Below are 24,921 nucleotides of genomic sequence, written 5' to 3' on the forward strand. Positions count from 1 at the left end.
TTTGCTTCCAGCCACATCTGTGTTTTGTAACATTAAAGTGTTACACATTTTATCCTACCATTTGTAAACTTGAACAACAAACCAAGATTATACCTCTTTGATTTTAAAACCACTTCTTTTCCTTCTTTCCGTGTTAAATTATTTGGGTACCTGCACTCTCTCAAGCCCGACCTGCACATCAGCACGGAATCCCTGCAGACCAGAAACTCAGACTGACAATAGCCAGAGAGGATCAGCCCCTTTCAGCCCAAGTTCCACCTGTAGCACCTCAGAGGATACCACCAGTCCTCTGGACTGCAACTGTGGCCAAAAGGAACAGAGTTTAAACAGCTTGTTCCAGGTTTGTAACCTCAGAAATATATCTGTCCTAGTTCTTTTGAAAGAGGCTGTAGCTGGTTCAAATGCAAGGGACCAAACTAAATGGTACAAGTTTTAAGTTCAGTTTGTGCTGAGGGGAGAAGTCGATGGTTTTAATCTACAGCATGTGATTTTTAAGCATGTTTTAAAATAGTGTACAACTCAGTGTTGTATCAGTTTTCGGCTCACTCCAGCATGTTTATAATCATAGAGGGCCAAAAATTTAGGCTGTGGAGGATATATATGCCTTCACATTAAAATGAGACAGATGTTTTTACACAGACATCAAACACTGACTGGAACAGGATCCCAGGCCTTGCTGAGCTGTTGCGTGTTGCAGAGACAAGAGAATGTTCTAACCAAACCCACTGATCCTTCTGTGGAGCTGGACCAATCTGCCAAGTTCTGATTTATTCCAGAACAAGAACAATATGAAAGGTTCAGAGCACCACGGAAAAACTGCAGAACACACATCTCCTTACTTACTGCCATTTACCATGCAGATAAGAGCAAATATTACAAAGGGCAGCAAGAAGTCCACACCTTAGTAATGCAGTATTTATGAACAGTGAATTATAGTAGGTTTATAATAACCCTATCAGAACCTATTAAATCGATGCTTAGACTACAAGAATGTTTATATACCTGAAATTCAGACAGGTCTTTAGAATGGCTCATGTGATAGTGCTAAAAATAAGTTTTAACCAATATATTTATTAATTATAAAATACAAAAGTATGAAAATTAGGTGAGGATATGCATATGTTCCCACAAGAGGAGGCACTGTGCTTTGCTATAATGCATTTGCGAGCACAGTCAGCTACCTTCTTAACTGACTTCTAGCTCAAGAGAAAAACCAGCTCGGAAATTCCTATGAAAAGGAAAGGTAAGAAGAAAACCCCCAAGCTAAAACACATCCATGTTATATATATAAAAAAATTTTCTGGCACAAATGTTTTTGTTACTAGAACATCATCCATTATTTTAATGCAAAAAAGGTGAACCTTTCACACTTTCACAGCTCTCCACTGCTGTCATTAAAAAAAGGCATCTACAAACCATACAAGATACTCATAAAAAAAAGAAGAAAATAAGAAAAGCATCCTCTGTTCTGAGCCCCTCTTTGCCTTCAGTTTTATGCAAAGCTAAGGAGAGTTAATAGCTGCTATGCTGCCTTTGACAACCCGGGGAAATGTAAACAAGCTGCAGCACATTTAACACCCAGACTGTTGTGCCCATTTCTTTTGGTACCATTCAGGAACACCCTGCTTTCAATTTTCAGCCCCTGTCTTTTGCTGACAGACATCTGACAATGCTTTAATCGTACCTTGACCAGCTGTTCTTGTTTACGCTCCAACTCTCGGATTTCTTGGTTGAGAATCACTGCCACATGCTGTGGCTGACTTCTGCATTTATTACAGATCCCATACTGGGTCAGTTCATCACAGACAGGACAGTGTAAGGTTGTGAAATACTGGGAGATGGTGCCTTTGTGTCCTTCTAGCTCAGTGCGGACAGTTGAGGCAGCCTTCTGAATCTGTTAGGAAAAATAATTAAGAGGTAATGAACTTTCAAGAAAGCAGCTTGCCTTACTCCTAGATTACATAGCTTTTTTTTTCCTAAAGGAGTAAGAAGGTGCCTGCAGGCCATGTGTTCATACACAAATTATGAACACAGATCTCATCACTCAGAAGAGTGCAGCACCCTGAAGTGAACAGAGCCCACGCCCACATCTATTTCACAGGGAACGTCACCAGAGAAGAGAAAAAGTAATCCAAGAAACCCTCGGTCACATGCTAAACTCCTGATCTCAACTCCAACTCCGCCTCTTGTGGTTGTTCCTTTTTTAGCTGCTCATCTGACACCTAAAGATGCCCTGGCTGCAGCGCCAGCAACTGCCTTCCAGATTCAGTCTGCCCTAGAGTTTCTGTGCTGGTGTAGTCCTGGTCACAGAGCTGTCATGGTGCTTTGGTCCACGGCACTAGCTCTGATTTCCTTGGACAACACTCCACCACTGCCCCATCACCCAGGGAAGGCTGTTCTCTGTACTTGCACCTGCTGCTGCATGACAAGCTTTTTACTATCCTTCACTCTCCTGCTGCTCTGCTTCCCTGTGACTTCCTTGGTGCTCCCCGGCCTTGCAGGAAGCCAGGGTTCTTTTTGCCTTTTTAGAGCAGTTTATTGGAGATACTTAAGGTGATTGTCACAGTGCCATTGGAAAGGTAGAAAAAAAAGTTAATCAAGGCCATATTAAAAGTCTGCAGTAGGAAACATGAGGTACTACTATGCCGCTGAAGTCCATGCTGAGCAGAGTAACCAAACTACAGATACAGTCTTTCACTATCCCTGTTTTCTCAGCAGAATCACAAACTAAAATCGAGCTATCTAACACCTCTCTTCCTGCATCTTGAGGACTTGTTTAACTTTTATGAAAGTCAGGTTTGGATATAATTAGTTTCAAATTTCTGGTGATACAAATTTTTGAAGTGTTCCTGCTGCTGGGACATACCACCTTTTGCATACAGAGGAAAAATCTTCAGAATCTTTTGGAAAATAGGAGTTCCAACATCTGTTATGCTAAACAGGTGCATATACACATACTACTAAAAATAAAACGTCACAGCAAAATACTCTTATCAGCTATGGAAGCAGTCAGAAAACAGAAGATCAAAGAATCAGAACTGCATGTCTGAGCATCAAACACTGCTCTGTAAAATAAACTTTGCGCTGTTGCCTCATATAAACCTCATTCCATTTGAAGCCACGATGCAGTCAAACAGTGTACAGATACACTGCACTTGTTCACTGTTGGAGAGCACTTACCCGCGGCAACTCATGGTACCAGCAGAACACGTCTATGCCGATAAGCGAGAACACCCTGGCCAGCGGGGGCAGAATCTGTTTGGTGATATAGTACGTGGCATTCAGCCTCAGGCTGGGATCCTGCAGGACTTCGATGGGCCGCCTCACCAGCTGTATCAGGGGCAGGCCAGGCATGCCGTACACAATGACGTAGGGCACTCGCTCCCCAACTCGTGGTTCAGAGCGACGGTCATAGGCAAGCATTCTCCTGTTTAGCAAATAGCCTTTATAATGCATCCAGAGGCAAATTCATAGTCATTCCATTTGCTTGTAAGCTTCCCCATCTGATTATATCACTTGCTCTCCAGACAACTGGAGTTAGCATCTACTATAAAGCACACGACCAAATTGTTTAATTTTTAATTTGTCTTGTGAGCAGACCTAAATTATAGAACTTGGATCATGAGCCCTAAAGACACATGCTGTTTCATGTCACCTGGATTTGCATGCAGGTTGCTTTCTAGCTACCCCTTCCTTAAAGAAATATTTTTTAAAAAGCAACTGAAGCACTAAAAAGAGCTCAAGTACCATTTGCTTCCTGGTCAAATTGTCCTTTGCTTTCCGAGACTGCTTGCTCAGTAGATTGATACTTGCTTAAAATTTTATTCAGAAAGCAAAGGCTAATTAATTCAATTTGAAGCAGGTATCAGTCTTGGACTTGGATTTTATTTTATTTAGAAGGCATAGCTTAATTGGAAGACCTTTTGTATTAAGCAAAGTGGCAAATGTGCCAACTCACACTGTCTACTACCAATAAACAATATCAACAGGATGAAATATTAAGGGTTTTTTTTAATGAAAAATTATGCCTGGTAATGTATTTCATAGCACTGAGAGACATCACTATTACAATTTTTATCATATCTAATATTTGTGAGTAATGGGTAATCTCGGAGAGTCAAGCCCTTGTACAAAACCCAAACTGTAAGTACCAGAAGCAAAAACGCTGTTACAGTGTCCCAACAAAACTTTACTCTTGAACATGTGTGGATCTCTCCAGGACTACAAAATGACCTTCTAGGACCATCTCATGCTTGATCTCTTTTCACACACAGAAGAAAGTCAGGGAGAACTGCTACAACTGTATCTGAAGGTGAGATCTCAGTGCTACCCATAACTTCACAGTACGAAGGTCAAGAGAACAAATATCAACAATCTTCTACTCATAATGTGTCAGTACAAAGATTAAGATAAAAAATATCTATGATCTCTTCATTTGTCAGCACAAAGGTCAAGATAAAAAATATCGATGATTAGCACTTCTTAATCTCATTACCTGGTGATTTCCAGGGCAGGCACACAGGCTCCAGGTCTGTAAGCTGAGCTCCCTCTGTACTCTTTAGCAAAGATAAAGTCCTGCATGCTGGCTTTTCCTTCCAGCAGCTTCATGCATTGATTCTGAACATACTGTTTGATCTGACTTATGTCCCGTGTTTCAAATAGCAGCTTGATAGAACACTCAAGTATCTTTACAACCAAAGGAGAAAGGTGAGAAAAACATGTATGTTTAACTAAAAACCAATTAATTCCATTTTATTCAGTAAATTATATGGAAATATGAATACACTGCTCAGAAGTACCACCAGTGGTGTACTAGAATGTTAATATGACAACAAGTTGCAATCTCTTCCACTCAAAGACATTCATAAACACATTACTGGACAACTTTTTCCTCAGTTGGACACATCTTTCATGACATCATCCATACTCCAGAACTAAGATGGTTTCAAGAATTACAGAGGATTTCCTCTGAGGAGGAGGAAAACGAGAAGATGTTTTGAGAGATGTTTTTCCTTGTCATCTAAAATATCTTGCCATGACTTTCTGACCTCCTCAGCAAACAAAAGAATTAGGATAAAAAAAAGGAAAAAAGGGGGAAAAAAGGAGAGAATTAAAAAAAGAGAAGCAAATTCTTCTATATGGTTACCTTTCTTACTGGCATAGAATTGTTTTAATTTGGCTAATAACAGGAGCCATTTGTTTATAGACTTCCAATACACAGGATAAAATAAACAAGCAAGAAAGCTTATTTTAAATTAATTCTTAGCTAAACTAGATTTATGTAAGTGAGCTATTTAGCAGACACATCAGTGTGTCTCACTCATCTGGGAGCAATACTTACTTTCAGTTAAAGTGAACTGGATCAAGAATGGTCTTATAGAGAACCTATATGGGCCACATGTAGGCTTTTAACAGGGCTTTGGGGGATGAAATATAAGATGTAAAATGCAAGTCCTTGTAATGCTGTGAAAGATCTTCCATTTACCCTTCAAATGGCTCATACTAGAAAAACAGATGAAGTCTCAGACAACTCAAAAGGACTAGAAACTCTGAGAAAGGACACATAAAAAATGAAATAACAGAATACTTCCATTTTACTCAGGAAGAAATCTATGAATATTTTACCTTGGAAACAGCAGGACAGGAGTCTCTTCGGACTGTCTCTATGCCTTTTGCATCAAATACTGGATCCTTCTGGTCCAATGTTTCATACATGTAACCCACATACCTCTTTTTAGTTTGCAGGACACATGGCAAGTAGACCTGGCATGTTTAGAAAGAAGATAGCTGAATTTAGCATGTGTTGAGACTATAAGGTGGCTTTGAACATAGAGGGTTTCCCAAGGAATACTTTGCTTTGTTTTTGTTGTGTTTTTTTAAATCATTAAAACTGAAAAACTGGATCAAAGGACTGTTAAAGGATGGCCGAGGAAGTTGGGATTCTGTGGAGTTCGATTCTTAAATCACTTTATATTTCATCTTGCTGAAGCTCAGATGAAAAGTGACACACATTGTTGCAAGTACCCTTATTTTTCTGGACTGCACTTGTCATAATTTCTAACATAACTCCAGTAAGACAACTTCATTTTAAATATTAGAGAAGAAAATGTTCCCAGCAAAAGTAGTGGCTTAGAACCTTCTGTTATCAACTTTATCTAATTAGGTAGTGCCAAAAATCAGCTGGTATCCCATTTGGGGAAAGTATGCTTTTTTTAATGCCTATGAATAGTTTTCTTACGAATGGATTTTTAGGATCATGGTCTCTTTTGTTTGTTTTATCCAACCTTTTATTTCATTCATGACTGTGTAAGTATTCCTTGAGCAGTTTTAAATGAAAGAATGGAGAACAATTTCTTCACAGTGTTACTAGGATAATACCATATCTTCCTACCCCTCATAAAGGAAAGAGCAATAAGTTTAGATTGCCTTCGGCTGAAGAGGGTCTTGCACATGTGTCCTATCTTCCTGAACAGATGTTCCAGCTTTGAGGCATTTTCCTGTTCCTGTGCTAGGAAGCTACTCTAGAAAGAGGAATCAACATTTTGACCCACAGGTGAAGAAGGGCACTTTAAATGAAGGACTCTGTTATCTTCTCAAGTGTATCCTTGCAGCTAGTGATTTATTTTCTGGCCAATTATTCCTTCAGCTTGATGACAGAATTGCCTCAAAGTGGAAAAGGTCCCTGTACATCAGTCAGGGAGCAAAAGCTGCTGTGCCTTCCGTAAGTATCCTGACTTTCCTTGTTAATATTTTTCTACTGTATTTTTCAGGAAAACTGGCAATTTGCTTACAAATTCTGATTGAACTTGTTGAGTCAGGTATGTACTTTGTTAATATCCAGATCACTAGAACTAATGCTACCTCACTGGAACACCTTGCTAATGACTTTACACTGACAAACTTTCAGCAAAATCAGTAACACATTGCCTTGCTCTTCTAGAAAAGACTTGTAACTAATATTTCTTCCAGAAGCCTACTGAACGGATTTTTATAATTTTTCATTTTATAGGTACATGTATGCACCACACGGATATATTCTGAAGTGTGTTAAGGCTGACTGAAGAATAAATATCAGGATTGTAATTAAAGCTTTAGCATCAGGGATGGTGAACATTTTCTCTACTCAAAAACACTGGTTTGAAGGTAGGTATGTACATAAGAATCACAGAATAATGCTGAGTTGGAAGAGACCTACAAGGATCATCAAGTTCAACCCTGAGCCCTGCACAGCACCATTCTCAAGAGTCACACCATGTGTCCAAGAGTATCATCCAAACACTTCTTGAACTCTGGCAGGCTTGGTGCTGTGACCACTTCCCTCGGGAGTCTGTTCCAGTGCCCAACCACCCTGTGGGTGAAGAACCTTTTTCTAATATCCAACTTAAACCTCCCCTGACACAACTTCCGGCCATTCCCTGGGGTCCTGTCACTGGTCACCACAAAGAAGAGATCAGTGCTTGACCCTACTCTTCCCCTCAAGAGGAAGTTGTAACTGCAATGAGGTCTCCCCTCAGTCTCCTCTTCTCCAGGGCTAAACACACCAAGTGACCTCAGCAGCTCCTCATATGGCTTCTCCTCAAGGCCCTTCATCATCTTTGTTGCTCTCCTTTGGACATGCTAACAGTTAAATGTCTTTCTTATATTGCAGCACCCAATACTGCATGCAATATTCAAGGTGAGGCCACACCAGTGCAGAGCAGAGTGGGATAATCCCCTCCCCTCAACTGGCTGCCAATGCTGTGCCTGATGCCCCCCGGGACACGGTTGGCCCTCCTGGCTGCCAGGGCACTGCTGACTCACGTTCAACTTGCTGTCAACCAGGACTCCCAGGTCCCTTTCTGTGGCACTGCTTTCCAGCACTTCATTCCCCAGTCTGTGTGTATATCCAGGGTGGCCCCATCTCGGGTGCAGAATCCAGTACTACCCCTTGCTGAGCTTCATATGGGACAGGTCACCAGTCTGATGTTACCCTATTCACTATTACCCTCTGTGCTCAACCCATGAGCCAATTGCTCACCCACCACATGAGGTGTTTATCCAGCTCTGTGCTGGACACTTTATCCACAAGGATCCTGTAAGAGACAGTATCAAAACCTTTACTGAATCCCAAAAAGTTTGTATCAACTGGCTTCCCTTGATCAGCCATGTGGGTTACCTTGTTGTAAGAGGAAATCAGTGATACTAAACTGAGGGAGACATTTCCAAAAACTGATGAGACAGGAATTTCAAACTGCCTGATGCTGCCAGCACAACAGGCCACCATGCATGGTGATGTGAAAGGAGGACTATTTCCTTCTGTTATTCATACTGCAGTGCTCCTCTGAGGCATTAAGGAGCTCCCTGAGGCACTAAAAAGCTTGCAATATATGCCCCCAGAAATAGCACAGCACAGGATTGCTGTGTATCTTTATGCTACAGTAGGATCCAGAAAAATCTTTTATCTTTTTTTTTTTTTTAGTAACAGTGTTTTCACCTAACACACTTGAAGCAAAGAAAATACTTTTACCTTTTCAAACTTCAGTTTAACAGGTTTGGGGTTTGTTGCTGTTACAGCTTCAGCAATTTCCTGACCAATCTTAAAAGACTGCTCCTTTGTGGCTCCTTTCAAGAGTACAAACATGCTACAAGAAATCAGACACAGGAAATAAGTACAAATCTCTTCAAAATGGTTCCTGGAAAATTGTAAGTATAGTTTCCTGGTAGCAAGGCAGGGATTTTGTTATCAATTGTATTCCCCTTCTTCGTCTAGAAAAGCCAAAAATCTGAGAAATTTCAGTATTCAGTATGAGACGAGGAGTACCAAAGGCCTGACAAATGCTGTGACTAGCTGGTGAGCAGGGAACACAACTACTCCCAGGCACTGCAAAACTTGAGTTCCCAGGAGAGAACTGTAAAGAGCTCTGAGTACGCCACTTTTTCCCACCATGTGCAGCAATAGAATTTTACTTCCTTTCTCAAAAATTTTTTTTATAAAACTACTGTGAATTCAGTATCTTTGAAATTTCAAGTCTTCTATCAAATCAGGCTGAAATTGATCACTGGATTCACAAGTTATAAAGGAAGGACAGCCAGACAAGCTTTGTTTCCCAACGGCTGAAAAATTACCCAAGTGTAGAACAGAGATGGATATGCCTGGAGCATGGCTATTATTTAGATGAAAGGCTAACTGAGAAAGGGAAGATGTTTATATGATGTATTTCAGGCAGACTAATAATATCTTTTCATGCTCTACTGGCTGCTTCTGAATTGTATCCACTTTTGACGCTTAAAATAGTGTCTTCCTCAAGGTGCAATGCCTATGTTAGAAACACCCTATTTTCCAAAATAAAAATGGCATCAGAAACAGGCACAAAAATAATTTATTAAATTAGATTTATATTAATTCACAACTGAAAAAATATTCTTTCTCTCTCCTCTTTCTGTTCTACATAATTTTCAAAAGACAAAGTGCTAAGAGTCCCAAAAGAAACTTGAGGAAAGTGGGTATTATTTACTTTGCATATTCTGCAACACAGTAAGCAACATCCAAAGAGGGTTCACAAAGTCTTTTTAGCATCATAAATTCGCATTGTTGAGACAAAAGTTCTTCAAAAGTAGAAGAACTACTCTGATTTTACACCATGGTAAGAAGCAGACCACTAATTACCTGTCTGTATCACCATACACAACGTGAGCACCCCATTTTTTTGTATCATTCACCAGTTTAATGGCACGCTCCAACGTTTCTCTGGCTTTGTGGACAATGCTATCTCCAATCTGCAAAGTTAAAAAGAGATTGAAAATTTTTATTCTACTGTTAAACCAAGTACCAGCTTGGTAAACACAGCCTAACCTGTGCCTGATCTCTTTATGAAAATTACTATATTGAGACAATACATTTGAGTTCATGGTTAAAATGCATATAATAAATAAAAATGCTGCTTAAATTATCCCAAAATAACAAGAATTAAAGGACTAATGACAAAAAATATTAAGAATTAAAACAAAGAAAAATTTGGTATAAATTTCTTTATAGACATATTAAAACTGTAAGGAGCAAGACTGCTTAGGATCATTTTCTCCAGTTTTTGGATTGCGCTGATTTCTATGAAAACTGTAAATCATCTACAATGTTATTTTATTTCCTCTAGAACTGTAATCCAATCTACCCTTGGAGACTCTTCTACAGAAATGCCAACTCCAAATGCTTTTTTACGGGAAGAAGAAAAATGAGACATTTTTTCCCAAGGATCACAAATAAATCCTAAGTTGCTCACTTGCAGTACTACAAATAAAAACAACTTTTTGAAAAGTATTTTGTTTAAGCATGCTTCAAATAATAATACTATGTTATCTGACTAGTGTCCTTCCCATCTTTTTAATGCATTTTTATTTGTAACCCTTACCTCAGTGCATGGCATTCTTCCAGAAAAATTAGCAGCAGTATAACCAAACGTAAAATTTGCAATATATTTAAGACCCAGCTGACGAGCTTCAAGCATTCGAGTCACAGCCTTGTCATGCTTATAAGCCTTCATTGACTGTTTGACCATTATCCTAGTCTTCAAGATTTCTTCTAGCATCCTTGGCAGCACACCCTTTCTTACTGAAGGCTGCCATGATGGGAACAAAGGAAAAAATTATGTTAAAAAGCCCAACCCAAACAGTTAAGAGTAAAATCAAATCCCAGAACTGCGGGTTAACACCTCTTTTAGGAAGACAAAATAGTGAGATGCTCTAGCCACCAACAGTTTGGCTTTTCCCACAAGTATTACAAGGAACCTAGAACACAGGCAAAGCTCTTAAGGGCAGAGTAAATAGCTTTTTGTTCTTTATCAGTCTAAACCAGAACTTCAATATTTAACTGTTAATTCACAAAATACTAAATGCTGAAGGAATATTATCTTTTAAAAACTCTGCAAATATTCTTCACTTAAAGTTTTCATTTTCCATCAAACACATATATGCTGGTGATTGGCTAACTCTTTGTAAGAACTCCAGGCCGTATCACAAATCAGCCAGCAGGACACAAAATGAGAACAACGGAACAACAGTCAGGGAGTTTCATCTCCCAAGCCATGACACTTTATCTAGGAAAGCATACTGCCATACAGGCAGGAGAAGAATGAAGTGCTATACACAGATAATTACTGTTTGATCCTCAAACTGCACAAGTAAAATGCAGTTTAATTATAGATGAAATAAGCCTTCAGTATAAAGGAAAGCATAAAGATGACATTTTACATTCTGAACTGCCAGAAGTTCAACACTGTGACAAGTACTTTGGGAAATCAGAGACTGAACTTTCCCTTTCTGTCTGCTCTTAATGCAGCAAAATATAAACTACAATATTAATTTGATCTTAAGCTAGTCAGCCAACAGGAAGAGAAAATGCCTGTCACAGAGCACTAGTATCATTACCTTGACAAAAGCTACTCCACTGGGTGACACTGTGATATCGTGCCTAATCTGGTAAAGTAAGTCAGGAGGTACTCTCAGAGATGTACAGCCAAATTTGAATGCATCATATCTAATAAAGAGAAAATTTAAATATGAAGACAATTCATTCATTTACAGGCCAAAGCAAAAGCATCAGCTCACACTGAACTGCTGATAATGCCGGCAATGACAGAATAAACTCAGGTATAAACAAGCATAAAATCATTTCAAATCTCTTAGCTACATGCAAAAAGCTCTATGAAAAAGTACTAATAAATGGCTAAATTCCAATGCATGCATAATTTATCTAGTCTGTTCTGTGTTAATGAATTATTTCCAAATGCTGAGCTAGTGGAGGCACATAGTCGTACTGTAATCCACGCCTATGGAAACCATGTGTGTTTACCAGGTAACCCATTTCATGTATTCCTACAAATTCAAAATTTCAAATCAGAAACTTGAAATCCTGACAGTGACACCTAGCAATTACCACATATATCTTCCCATTCTTCAAAATATTGTTTTACAGAGGTAATTATAAAGAGCAATGACACTTTTCCCAATTAACAGAATAACTGTTAAGCTCAGTAAAAGATGGCATACAGAATAACTCATTGTATCTTTTAATTTTGAATAGCTACAACCTGAGCGAACTACAACTGTTAAAAGGACTACCATAATTTATTAAGGAATAATACTAGTCCAGTTTGGAAGACAGGTGGTGGATTTACAGTAACTTACTCTGAAGCAATATTAAAAACCAGCATCACCACAATAATGAAAGAACTGTACATACATACATGAATGTAGTTGTTTGTTATTTAAGTCTAATTCTATATGTAATTAAAAATACATATTGATGTGCACATGTGTGTATGCACACACCCACATGGTAGATTTTAATAATCTCTACTATCATCTCTATTGTGTAACAGAAGATGATACTGTTCAAACATGCCTATTGTTTCCAATAACAACCAAAGCTTCTCAGTATCTTAGACAAAACACTGAAGTCTCTACAGAGTCAAAGTTTGTGAGAAAAGAGCAACTTACTTTCCTAAGTTTTCAACGTGTCCCAGGCAGGTTGAAAAACAGTAGTTGTATGCTATCACAATGGATGGATATAACGACTGGAAATCTAAGACAAGAACAGCGTTGCTGTAGAAGCGGGACTCTGGCTCCATTATTAAGGGAACACACTGTGGGGCTTTCATTTGAGCTCGCTGCTGGACACTGGGTGTCACAGCAATGTAATTCATTGGCTTCGCAATGCGCAGCATCACAGACTCCACACGATACTGTAAAACAGTTTGGAGATAATCATTATGCTTTCAAAAATACAGAACAAAGACGTGTGCATTAAGACAGTGCAAATGCACAACTTACATTTCCTGAACCTAAAGTACAGAAAACTAGTTTTCCAAAATAAATAGATTTTGATATACATTTTAATGAAATTTTATATCACCAGATGATCTTTAAGGTCTCTTCCAACCCTAAGAATTCTATGATTCTGTATTTTCTATTAAATATAGTGGAACTTTTCCATGTTTTCTCTTCATTTAGCCCTAATCATTGAAAATCAAGTACTTTCCATATTTATCCATGGCAAAACTAAACATCCAACAGGCTGGAACAATATATATGGATGGTCGTGCTACAGCCAGTGAACGAGCATTTGCTAAACTGTGTTTTTGTTAAGACTTCACATCACTGAAGAAAACAAAGTGTAACATGCAGTCGATGACCATTTTCCATAGCACCTCAATGTCTTTCTTGTACTGAGGGGCCCAGAACTGAACACAATACTCAAGGTGTGGTCTCAGCACTGCTGAGTACAGGGGAACAATCACTTCCCCAGAACTGGTGGCCACACTGTTGCTGATATAAGCCAGGATACCACTGGCCTTCTTGGCCACCTGGGCACACTGCTGGCTTATGTTCAGCCACTACAGAGCAGCACCCTCAGGTCCTTTTCCTCTGGGCAGCCTTCCAGTCACTCTTCCCCCCGCCTGTAGCACTGCCTGGGATTGTTGAGAGCCAAGGGCAGGACCCTCATACAATTGGCCTTGGCCCACTGATCCAGCCTATCCAGATACTTCTGTAGAGCCTTCCTACTCTCAAGCAGATCAGTGCTCCCAACTCCTTTTGGGGTGATCTGTGAACTGACTGAGAGTACACTCGATCCCCTCGTGCAGATCATTGATGAAGATATTAAACAGGGCTGGCCCCAACACTGAAACCTGGGGAACTCCACTGGTGACCAGCCACCAGCTGGATGTGGCACCATTCACCAGCATTCTCTAGGCTCAGCCATCCAGCCAGGCTTTTGCACAGTTTCTCTTGGAGAAATCTTGTGGGACACAGATTCAAAGACTTTACTGAAGTCCAGGTAGACAACAATCCACTGCCTTTCCCTCATCCACTAAGCAGGACATCCTGTCGTAAGAGATTAGCTTGGTCAAGCCTTTCCTAAACCCGTGCTGGCTGGGCCTGATCCCCTGGTTTCTGTGTACATGCTGTGTTGACAGCACTCAATATGGTTTGCTTCATGACCTTCCATGGAACTGAGGTCAGGCAGACAGCTCTGTAGTTCCTTGGATCCTCCTTCCAGGCCTTCTTGTAGATGGGCATCACATTTGCTAATCACAAGTTAACTGGGACTTCCCCAGTTGAACAAAACTGTTGATAAAGGATTGAAAGGGGCTTAGTGAGCTTTTCCACCAGTTTCCTCAGTATCCTTAGATGGGATCCCATGTGGCCCCACAGACGTGTGTGTCTAAGTGGCGTAACAGGTTATCAGTAATTTTCTCCTGAATTCTGAGGGCTTCATTCTGCTCCCTGTCCCTGTCTTCCAGCTCAGGGCTCTGGGTACCCAGACAGCAACTGGTATTCCTACTAAAGACTGAGGCAAAGAAGGCATTACGTACCTCAGCTTTTTCCTCATCCTTTGTCACTATATTTCACATCCAATAAAGGACGGAGATTCTCCTTAACCTTCTTTTTGTTGTTGATGTAGTTGTAAAAACATACTTTGTTGTCTTTTATGGCAGTAACCACATTAAGTTCTAGTTGTACTTTGGCCCTTCAAATTTTCTTCCTGCATAACCTCACAATATACTTGCAGTCCTCTTAAGCTGCCTGCCCTTTCTTCTGAAAGTGAAACACTCTTTCCTCTGCGTTCCAGCCAAAGCTCTTTGTTCATCCAGGCTGGCTCTTCTCCTTTGCCAGCTTGTCTTTCAGCACGTGGGAACAGCCTGTTCCTGTGCCTTTAGGATTTTCTTGAATATCCAGCATTCCTAGGCTCCTTTCCCCTCAGGACTGTCTTCTGAGGGACTGTCTCAACTAGTCTCCTAAACAGGACTGAAGTTTGCCCTCTGGAAGTGCAAGGTGCCAGTTGTGCTGAACCCCCTTCTTACTTCTCCAACAACTGAAAACCCCATCATTTCATGACTGTTGTGCCAAAGATGGCCATCACATCATCCTCCTGTCCTTTGTTCACAAACCACAGGTCCGACCTTCCCTAGGTGGCTCACTTACCAGCTGTGTCAGAAAGTTCTATTCCATACACACCAGGAACCTCCTAGACCGTTTCCTCTTTGTTGTATTGTATTCCCAACAGCTACTGGGTTAAGTTGAAGTCTCCCATGGTAAAAAACTCTAGAGATCATGAGACTTCTCCCAGCTACTTACAGAGTATTTCATCTGCCTCTTCATCCTGGTTGGGTGGTCTGTAACACACTCCCTTCAAGACATCCGCCCTCTTGGCCTTCCCCCTGATTCTTACCAACAAACACTCAACATCCTTAAGGTCTAGACAATCAAAACACTCCCTAGCACACAGGGATAGCCCACCACCACTCCTTCCCTGCCTCTCCCTTCTGAAGAGTTTATAGCTGTCCAAAAATCAGCAAGTTCTTCAATCACCTGACTAATAATCTGTAGTGCCTATGACCCTCTCTTGTTAGATTTGTTTAGTCTACTGTGGAATATTCAAGACAGCTTCACAAAATAAATTTTAAAAAAATTAAGTTATTGTAAAACATAGTGAGAAATACAAACATGGAGAAGTAACTTGAAATATCTGCAATCTGTTCTTATTACTATTCCATTTTAAAATCTTTTTCAGCTAAGGAGAAAAGGAGTATCTTCATAAAAGGAAGCGATGATTCTTCTGAGTGAAGTAATTATTACTGAGTTGACTGGGAATTGTTGCAACTGTCATTTTTTTGATCTAGAAAGTTTCAATAGAGACAGAACAAACATGCACAGAAGGGAAGAGAAAAGAACAGTCAGGACAGAAAATGCAGCATGCTTCTGTTGCTCACTCCCACTCACAGACATCTGAGAAAACGACAGGCAGAACAGTCTTTGTGGGCTGCAATCGTGACAGTTTAAGCATATTGACATTGGCAGTATGCCAGTCCCACACTCCCCGTCCCTAGCTGTGCATTTCTCTTCCCTTGTTCCAACAGTGCTTATTTTCTGCTAATATGGCAAATTAGGGAGCTAAACTGGAAAATACCTACTGAACACCACCATGGCTCTGCTGCTGGTGCCTGCCTGCCTGCTCCCCACTCCCTCACAGAGGGTCATTACTAGCAAGAACAGCAAGAAACTACACTGGGTCAAGAGATGACACAAACAACTGCAGTGAAAGGAAAAAAGGTGGCAAAAGTTTTTTAATTAAGGATTAAGTTAAGTTTCCTTAATTAGTTAAGGAGGCCAATTAATTAGTTAAGGAAACTGCAGCTTCAGACACTCCCATATCTGAGTGGCTTATGGCAATGCTGTCTGCTTAGGATATTAGTTTTTAAGTTGTCTTTTTATCAAAAAAAATCAGGTTTGGGCATCTCAGCTGTATGTTTTACAGACAGCAGAAAGATCATAGGAGAAGAAGGATGGTAGGAAAGAAGAGGACAATAGAAAAGCTCTAACATATGAAAGAGTAGTTGACTCATTTCAGGTGCTGCTCAGGTCTCATGTGAAGCCATGGTAACAGTCAACTTAGTCTAGTCACTCAGAACTGGGGCAAGGAAAGCCTCTAGTATTACTGGAGACTGCTGGGGTCTCAACTAAAGAGTAGCTCTTACTCTGTCCTGCTCCCCTTCCCTTTCATGCTAGCATCAAAATAACAGAACTGTACACATCTTGTATGACACGCCCTTAAGAAAGCCAGAGTCCTTCTTGTCTCATTGTCACATCTCCCCCAGAGGTCTGCTTCACAGGAAATGTCACGTAGAACATACTCGATGCAGCTTTGTCTGCCTTGGAAGAAAATATCTCATCTTTCTAAAACATGCTCAATTATATTTATGTTTTAGAAAGCATTCATTTTTGGACTCATCTAAGTGTGAACAATACCAACTCAAAGCAAAAGCTTAGTGCTCCTTGAAGTCAGTAAGGAAAGATTCACCAGCATGATTACATTTGGGGAACGCTATTCTTAACAGCTACTTTGAAACTCTGAGACTAGGCAACTTAAAAGCAGCAATAATGGATTGAATGGTATTCTTTATGTTTCACTTTCATGTCAATGGTCTTCTGTGACCCTATGAAAATACATATATGGACAGAAAATATACTGAAGAACTGAAACATTTTGCAAAACCTGTTTTGCTTTTGTGAAGTACAAGGAAAACTAAGTCTTACCTGGGAGCCTCTTGTTAATACATGTAAGAACTGAATGCCAAACAGTCTCGCCATTTCGCTTGTTCTGTCAATCAAATCCAGTTTGTCTAACAACAGGAGATTCCCACGGACCCGGCTAACATAATGATCAACCATTTTCCATCTGTGAAAGTGAACATCCCATAATAAACAATGAGGAGAGTGCTCCTCCTTCTACTAAGAAAAATGTATTTTTATGATAACTTGCCACAAACCGGCAAAGAAAATTTCCTCTAGGACATTTTCAAAAATGTGGCATACATAAGTATACAGTTACATATTCTAAAGATATAGAATGTGTTACAGCAAACTACTGTTAAGGCATCTCTCAATGACATATTATATTTTGTTTTCCTGACTGCCCTAAAGGATTACCGAAACAGAGTTTCTCTTCATGTGTTTACATGGTTTTTTTAAAAGAGTGGCCGTTTGTGAAACATTCTTTTGTGTTAAGAATGCCTATCTCAGCTGAACATAAATTTAGAATTTCAGTACAAACCAAGTTTCTACCTAGTTAAAAGGTATTCAACTTTTACAGAAATTATATGGACGTCACAAACAATGTGCAGATCAGTACCCAGTTTTATGAACTGTTCATAACACACAATACCAACTCACTCATGGAAAAACTGAAGCCCAATATGACATATGTCATATAAAGGTATTTTCAAGCAGCTATAGCTACTGTCTTAGCAGGTTGCACAGTCTTGTATTGCTTTTAAGCCTAGCTTGGTTGACATGCACCGTAAAGTGAAACAAAAGCCTGACAGTTCATTAAAAGCCTTTCTGATACATAACATATACAAAATAAAAGACATTACAGAACTCCAAAATAGTACATCTATCCAGATATGTTGAAACTGTAAATGAAAATGTCTAGTTGAAATATTGAGGGTATAACTATACAATAGAACAGCCAAGTAAATAAGCTGATGTTACTGCATATACACTGTTCTAGTGCCTGAACTAAATTGATTATTTCTTCCTATACTGACTTTAGCTTATACCTATCCAATGTTAAGAACCTGGTCTTAAAAACAAACAAAGTCGGTTAATAGATCATTACCTGTAGACATCTGCCTTATTATCAAACCAATCAGATAAAACTCGGAAAGTAAATAAAGGAAAACGATGATGAAGAACATGAAAGCCCACATTTTCAAAGGTGTAATTTGTTAGATTCACCTAGAAAAACACAATGGATGTGTTAAGATGCACGATGGCTTTCATAATCAAAAACCATTAACAATTAAATATATCAACTTTTTATTAGCATTTTGTTAAAAAGGTAAGTATTTGTACTTAGAAGTCACAAACTATTTACAAGTCAGAAAAGAGTATTGCTCATCAACTGAAAAGAATGAAGCATTTATAAAGTTCATAAAGATCAGGTCTGAATTGGGTCAGAACAAATTTGTAAAGACTGAACCATTTGAGTATTAAATGTAAGGTCATAAAAGAAACCATTAAAAAAGAAAAAAAATAGAAAAAGAAGAGCAAATTTGACAGATTAAAATAAGTTCATGTGTTTAATTTAGTAAAAGCACCATACTAGATACATTCAAATTCTTAAAACAGGCAAGTTGTTCTCAAAACCCACAAGGAAGGGAAAAGGAATATATAATTAAGTAACTACTGATTCAGTACTTTAGATTTTGGCAATATGCAAAACCCATTCTCACAAAATAGCAAACTACTCTATTTGAAAGGGTATATAAAGAAAAAAATTACAGTTACACAAGTTACATGAAACTTTCCACAAAGTCTACAATAATTAAAAAACCTATTAAGTCAAAACATTAAACTTTAAAAAACTTGCCTCATTTCTCATCATTCTCCAAATATTCAACATAATTCGCCCAACAATATTTATTTCACTCATTGTATCTGATCCATATTCATCCAGTTCAGTTGCAAATCTGTTGTCTTTCTTTTCATCTAAAGACATTAAAAAACAAAGTATTTAGACAAGTTGTAAGAGAGTCAAGACCAGATCAAGCTATCTCTCTTCCAGTTTGAGCTTTCTAGAAAAATAAGAATTCATAAAGACTGTTACTGATTGCACAGGATTATTTATTTGCCAATCATTTACATGATATCCAAATAAAACTCCCCCAGGTTTTTCTGCTCTTGCACATTCCTCTGCAGATAACTCTTACTTTGGTTTCACTGAAATCCTGTCCAAGGCAATATATTCTCTATAGTGAATGTATTGGTTAAGCAATGCTCAGTGTCACTTGGGAGTAACACACATTAGTGCACAACATAAAAAAATAATTTAAAAAAGTGATTTCTGCCAGAAAGATTTTATAACTCAAGGTTTCACTTGCAATGACCTACACAGTCAGAACCAGGTCACAGGACACAAAACACAGCGCTTTTCATACAGTAAAAGCAAACCCACCGCAGTGGGAGCAGCTAGACATGAGTTATGCACAGCACAGAGAGGGAAGGAAAGAGGAAGGAACAAACGCAGCACTCTGAATCTTTCTGTGAGACAGCAGTGACTAAAGTACAGACCTATATTGTCTTTTGCCATCCTTGATTTTTGTCATGCTTTGGAATACTAGAACACAAGAGAAGACAGTCTTTTTGGTGTACATTTCTTGAAATCATGTCTTTTTTTTTCAGTCAGCACAAGTCTACAGTTTTGGTATTCTTTCCAGAGTTCACACAGATGCTTTTCAAAATGTATCACACAATTTAAATTCAGTATGAAAACACACTGCATTAGTTGATCCTCCAATCTTATTTTTTCATATTAATTTAATGGAAGAGAAACACTTTGAGGCAATTTCCCCACAATTCTAAATCTATACCCATTTTTCAACTGCTGGTTGTTTTATATTCTGCCATCCCTCATTTATGAGGTATGCCTCTACAGTACCTTGCCAATAAAAAGTGGAACATTTTGGACACAGTGTGCAGAAGTGTAGATACACAATGCTTTGCAATAATGATCTGAATTGAGCAATTAGTTCCTCAGACAGCGAAGAAGCATGTTTATCCTTGAAGACAGAAGTAAAAATTGCATGAAATTCTGCAGAACTGCTATAAAACAAAGTAATACAGACTTCATTTCATTTGTTGATCTTTCAAATGTGTATCCTATCAATTAAATATGGTTAAGAAAATTTGTCATTTACTGATCCTATCAATAAATCAGTCTTGGCAAAATTTAGCAGACCTTTCATACACTTCACCAAAATGCATTCTATTTTTTAACCTCCTTATTGTTTCAGATGTTTGAGCAAAACCAGCCATTTCTCTTTTCATGTTTGGATGGGAAAAATGCCCCACAAGCAGCAACATTTTTTTCTTCTGCTTTTCTTCACTTCCACATGATGGATCTCCTCTGAAAGTGAGGAACCTAAAATTTCCCCTCCTCAATTTTTTTTTTAATTGGAAGCAGAAACTATCAGTTAGTTCCACTTTCAGCAGTGTCTCCTACTTCTCTTTTGTCTTGTGGAGGAGATTCCCTGTGTTTCTCAAGTTTGCTTCATGTCTTGCTGGTAAAGACAAGTAACAAAGTATACTGTGGTCACAAGCAGACCCACTGCCCTGATGAAGCAGACTCCGCAAGAGATGAGCACTGCTAAATTCCAAAAACTCTACAACTGGTGCAGGGAGTACATCACCAGAACAACACAAGCCTCTTTGGAAACTGTGTTGTTAAGAAGCAGAACTGGACAGTCTCCCTATCCTTTAAGCACATGAGGTGAAATAAAAAGAAGTCGCCTCTTATCCTCTGTTATCCACTCCCTAACTCTGAGCCGTGATGCAAAGGAGGAAACAGGAGACCACAGTGCACACACAAAGAAATGCCACTATGCACAGGCACAGTACTCACTGCTGTTCTGATGTGTCCTAATGACTTATGAATAGTTCACTCGTAAATGGTAGAAGCAGCACCAGACTCAGCCCATAAAGCAAAACAGAGAGAAGTCCAGCTTTCTTTATGTTAAGTTGAAATCACAGAAAAGGGAAGGCAAAGTACCTTCCATCTTTATTGCAAAAGGAGCAAAGAGTAGCATACTGCTTGAAGGAGCACTTCCTGTTCTGAAAATACATCATGTGAAGAAGGGAGGGAAATATGAAGCATAGCGATTGGAAAAGCAAGAGGAACACAGTTGGGGTCAAAACTGTGGACAAGGAGGCCACAGAGCAACAGAGAACACAACAACTTGTACATATATGATCACGCATGCAAATCCACACTTATATAGCATGACATTGTTGGGAAGAGCTCATCAGTGTGAACATATTCTTATCTTTCTCCTGCAATTCTGTCAAAAAGGAATAATTACCTTACAATAACACCAGCTCCTAGAAACATTTTAAGTGTTACGTATACCACTTCTGAGCATGCATGTACCAACTGCAACATGAACATCTGCACCACGAACAGCAGTGCTGTGGAGATCATGTCCATGTCCTGCATGCCCACTCGAACTTCATGCTCAGAAATGTTAAGGGGTACAATCCTGGTTTCCTTCACTAGAATTGAACTCACATTGTGTGGGACTTCACAGTTGTAGGGAAGGAAGACTGACTGTAATGACATCATCATTAAGAACCATACAGTCCCACTTCTTTGAGGACTCATTAATGTGTATCCCAATACCAGTAACTTAAGTAAGAGTTTATGTCATGAAGATGGGTACTACTAACAGCTTTGCCGATCTAACTGTTGATCCTGCATCAACCACAGTGCAGACAGAGATGTCCTGCAAGACAAGAACTTTGACTCAGCCTTTGAGAACAACAGACACACTAGTTACTTGTCCCACACTGAAGAGACTGTTCAGCTGTACTTCGGCAGTAAAGCAGTAAATCTTTGTGATCTTTAGAGGTTAAAGAACCTTTGACTACAACACTTACCACTCCCCTTACCAAAGACATTGCAAATCCTGAAGTGGAACAGGTCAAAAATTTTTCTGAACATCCTTCAATACCTCTGAAGACTGTACTTAGTGGCATTACTATTGCAACCAGTGTATCATCTCAACTTGAGCCATCAGGGGAATTGCAAAACAAGGTTCATGCAATCAGCTATTATTGCTGAAGAACAAATTTGAGAACTTTGTGCTAAAGAATGAAACTTGTGAGCCAATTCATATCTAAACTATCATATGTTCCTGTTTTCATATATTAAGTATTTAAAAATTCACCAAAGTCCAACTGCCAACAACTTTCAACTGAAGATACAAATTTTTTTCTTACGTTTTCTTGCCCTAGGAAGGACTCTAACTCAGATCTTTTCTACACATATCACAGGCATCAAAAGGCTAAAAAAAGTGCACAAATAGTCAAACCTAAAGGAAGGAGTGTGAATGTAGTGCTTCTAAAACATTATGTTCTCCTGGCCTGGCACACAGGACATAAAAGATGCTATTCCTAAGGTGGTAATGCCCAAAGACTCAACTAGCCCAGTATCATGTTCTATTACATACTCAAAGGCAGATGCTTCAAGATGGGTGAAGCAGTTACTGATACACCCTCTAAACTTTCCTACCTTCTAACTGTTTGCAGCTTTGTGGGCCAGACAGTATTTTCATGTATATCACAGATCCGGATGGATTTTTCTTCTAATAATTTATCTCCTCTTAAAGCAATATACACTTCAAGCATTTGTACTATCTTGTGACAAGGAACTCAACACTTCAACAACACAGGGATGAACAATCAACTTCTATTCTGTAGCTGCCATTTCGTAGCTTCACTTGATTTCTGGTTCTTGCATTAGAAAAGACCATGAAAAAACAATCCATATTGTCCTTTATATCCCTCAAGATTTCATAGGCTTTTACCTTTCCTACACAGTTTTGTCTCTTCTGGAATCCCAACCTACTAAATTACTGGACACATTTGGATCATCCTTCTCATTACCAGCTCTCCTATATCCATTTGGAGGGGGGAAGGTTATGAGGAAACGACAACTGCAGTATTTGAGCAAGCACACTACAGATTTTTACATTTTTCACATGTACATTCACAGCTTCATATTCTCTTTGCTCCATAATTCCTAACATGTGCTTTTGCAACCATTACAAAGCAACAGGCTCAAGTTTTCAATAGAACAATCACAGCAAAGCACTTCTTATTTCATGGCTATTTAGTTTCTGTGCAGATCTTTGGCAAGAGCCTTGAAAAAAGCATATTTTCAATTGTCTTGATTTTTAAAACCTCCCTCATCCAGATCATTTGGATGACTGCAAAGAGTAACAACAAATTTTTGAGACAGTTTGTAATTTTACCAAGTCATTTTGACTCTTCTCAAGTGCAACAGCACGTTTATTGAGCTGTTCACTAACCACATTCTTCAGGATGACAGCTTCTACTGATCAGCTAAGTATATACACTAGGCTTACCATTCTCATGGATAACTTCCTCCAGGTTTTCAAGAAAAAAATCCAAGCAGACTTTTTGCCAAATGTTAGAGGAAAGCATCAGCACTTGGGGCCAATAAAATCTGCCCATAGTACAAGAATGGCTATTGAAAGCAAGGATTTTATTACAGAGGTGCTGGCCAGGACAACTGCTGCTCAGGAGCATTTTTGTATCCTTGTATCCCAGCCAGAGAAACCACAGATGATGATTATGGTATGTACTTGGAATAACTGAAGCCAAGGAGAAGCAAGAGAAGGGCTGGGTAGCAGAAACACCCCCAAGAACTGAAAACTTCACACACAGCTACAGAAAATGAGTTCAGGTTCATGAATACAGGACACACCCAGAAATGGAATACCCAAGGAATTTGAAAATTCAGAAAATACTGGAATCTCATTTCTATTTCAACTTTCTTTGGGTGTGTGGGTGTGTGTGATTATACTGTAACAGCACAAGTGAATAAAAAGAATAAAAAAGAATTAAAAAAAGGTCCATCTGAAGAAATACTCCACATTTCTTTTTTAATTTGTTAATAGATTTCAACTCGCTTCAACTGGAAGTGAACCAAAGCCCTGTAGGGTAACTTACCTGGCACACGAGAGATCATCTGGCACAAATCAACATTTAGTGCAGCAGCTCTCTGTAAGAGATAACCCCAGGAATGCATCTGGACTTCATAGCCTAACAAAATGTCTGGGTCATATCTAGAGAGGTGGGGGAAAAAGAAAAGTGAGGCTCACATTATTTAAGAAAGCATTTTCCATCAACAGAGTATAAACAGGATTTTATTCATATCATGTTGAGTTAAAAAAAGATGCAGTCACAACAGGTTTCTATGAAAGCGGCATCTGGACTAGGAAACTACTTAAAACAAACAATCTTTTAGGATTTTCAGTAACATTCAACTGCAAAGATATTTAGAAGGAATATTTTCACTGGATTTTTTTAACATACTCCTTTTATTTCAGTCTTTACAAATAAAGAACAAAAACCAAGGTCTCAGCAGGTTTTCCTGATGGAATCAGGATGTATCTAGCATAAACTGCAACCTAACTACTAGCACAAAACAGATGTGCAATGAAATACAGTCATGCCTAGGGAACAGAATTTGCCACTGGGTTAACTTGAATGTTTTCCAAACAACAATGTGTCACGCATACTGGTGTGTAGCTTATAGTAATCAGAGGGCACTTCTGGTCCTAAATGATGACTCTTTAATGGGAGTTGCAATTTGCAGTTGAGTGAGAGCTGTCTAAATTGAAACACAGTTTGAGAGAAGCAGACAAGGGCCTTGAGTCATTAACAGGATCTCTGTATTTTTTGGCATAAAAAAATGCCAACATTGTGTTGGCACCCTTGAACATCCTTTCCCCAAACACTGAGTTAGCAGTTGTATCACAGTCATTACAAATGAAGTTTCAAACTTTATCAGGCAGATGACAC

General features: G+C 39.0%; 1 protein-coding gene across 1 annotated transcript in view; it reads right to left on the minus strand.

Moving 5' to 3' along the window:
- Positions 1 to 24,921, minus strand: part of REV3L (REV3 like, DNA directed polymerase zeta catalytic subunit) — a 114,256-nt gene that overhangs the window by 1,897 nt on the left and 87,438 nt on the right. The window contains exons 19-31 of the mRNA XM_071548917.1: positions 24,067 to 24,182; positions 18,908 to 19,026; positions 18,155 to 18,273; positions 17,071 to 17,212; positions 12,472 to 12,716; positions 11,401 to 11,509; positions 10,386 to 10,592; positions 9,647 to 9,756; positions 8,507 to 8,621; positions 5,626 to 5,763; positions 4,496 to 4,686; positions 3,181 to 3,427; positions 1,685 to 1,894 (exon numbers count right to left, since the gene is read on the minus strand). Coding sequence (XP_071405018.1) covers positions 1,685 to 1,894; positions 3,181 to 3,427; positions 4,496 to 4,686; positions 5,626 to 5,763; positions 8,507 to 8,621; positions 9,647 to 9,756; positions 10,386 to 10,592; positions 11,401 to 11,509; positions 12,472 to 12,716; positions 17,071 to 17,212; positions 18,155 to 18,273; positions 18,908 to 19,026; positions 24,067 to 24,182 — 2,068 coding nt within the window. The remainder of the gene's footprint in view (positions 1 to 1,684; positions 1,895 to 3,180; positions 3,428 to 4,495; positions 4,687 to 5,625; positions 5,764 to 8,506; positions 8,622 to 9,646; positions 9,757 to 10,385; positions 10,593 to 11,400; positions 11,510 to 12,471; positions 12,717 to 17,070; positions 17,213 to 18,154; positions 18,274 to 18,907; positions 19,027 to 24,066; positions 24,183 to 24,921) is intronic.

The sequence above is a fragment of the Pithys albifrons genome, chromosome 2 (genome assembly GCF_047495875.1).
Source record: "Pithys albifrons albifrons isolate INPA30051 chromosome 2, PitAlb_v1, whole genome shotgun sequence".
In the NCBI taxonomy this organism is placed as follows: domain Eukaryota; kingdom Metazoa; phylum Chordata; class Aves; order Passeriformes; family Thamnophilidae; genus Pithys; species Pithys albifrons.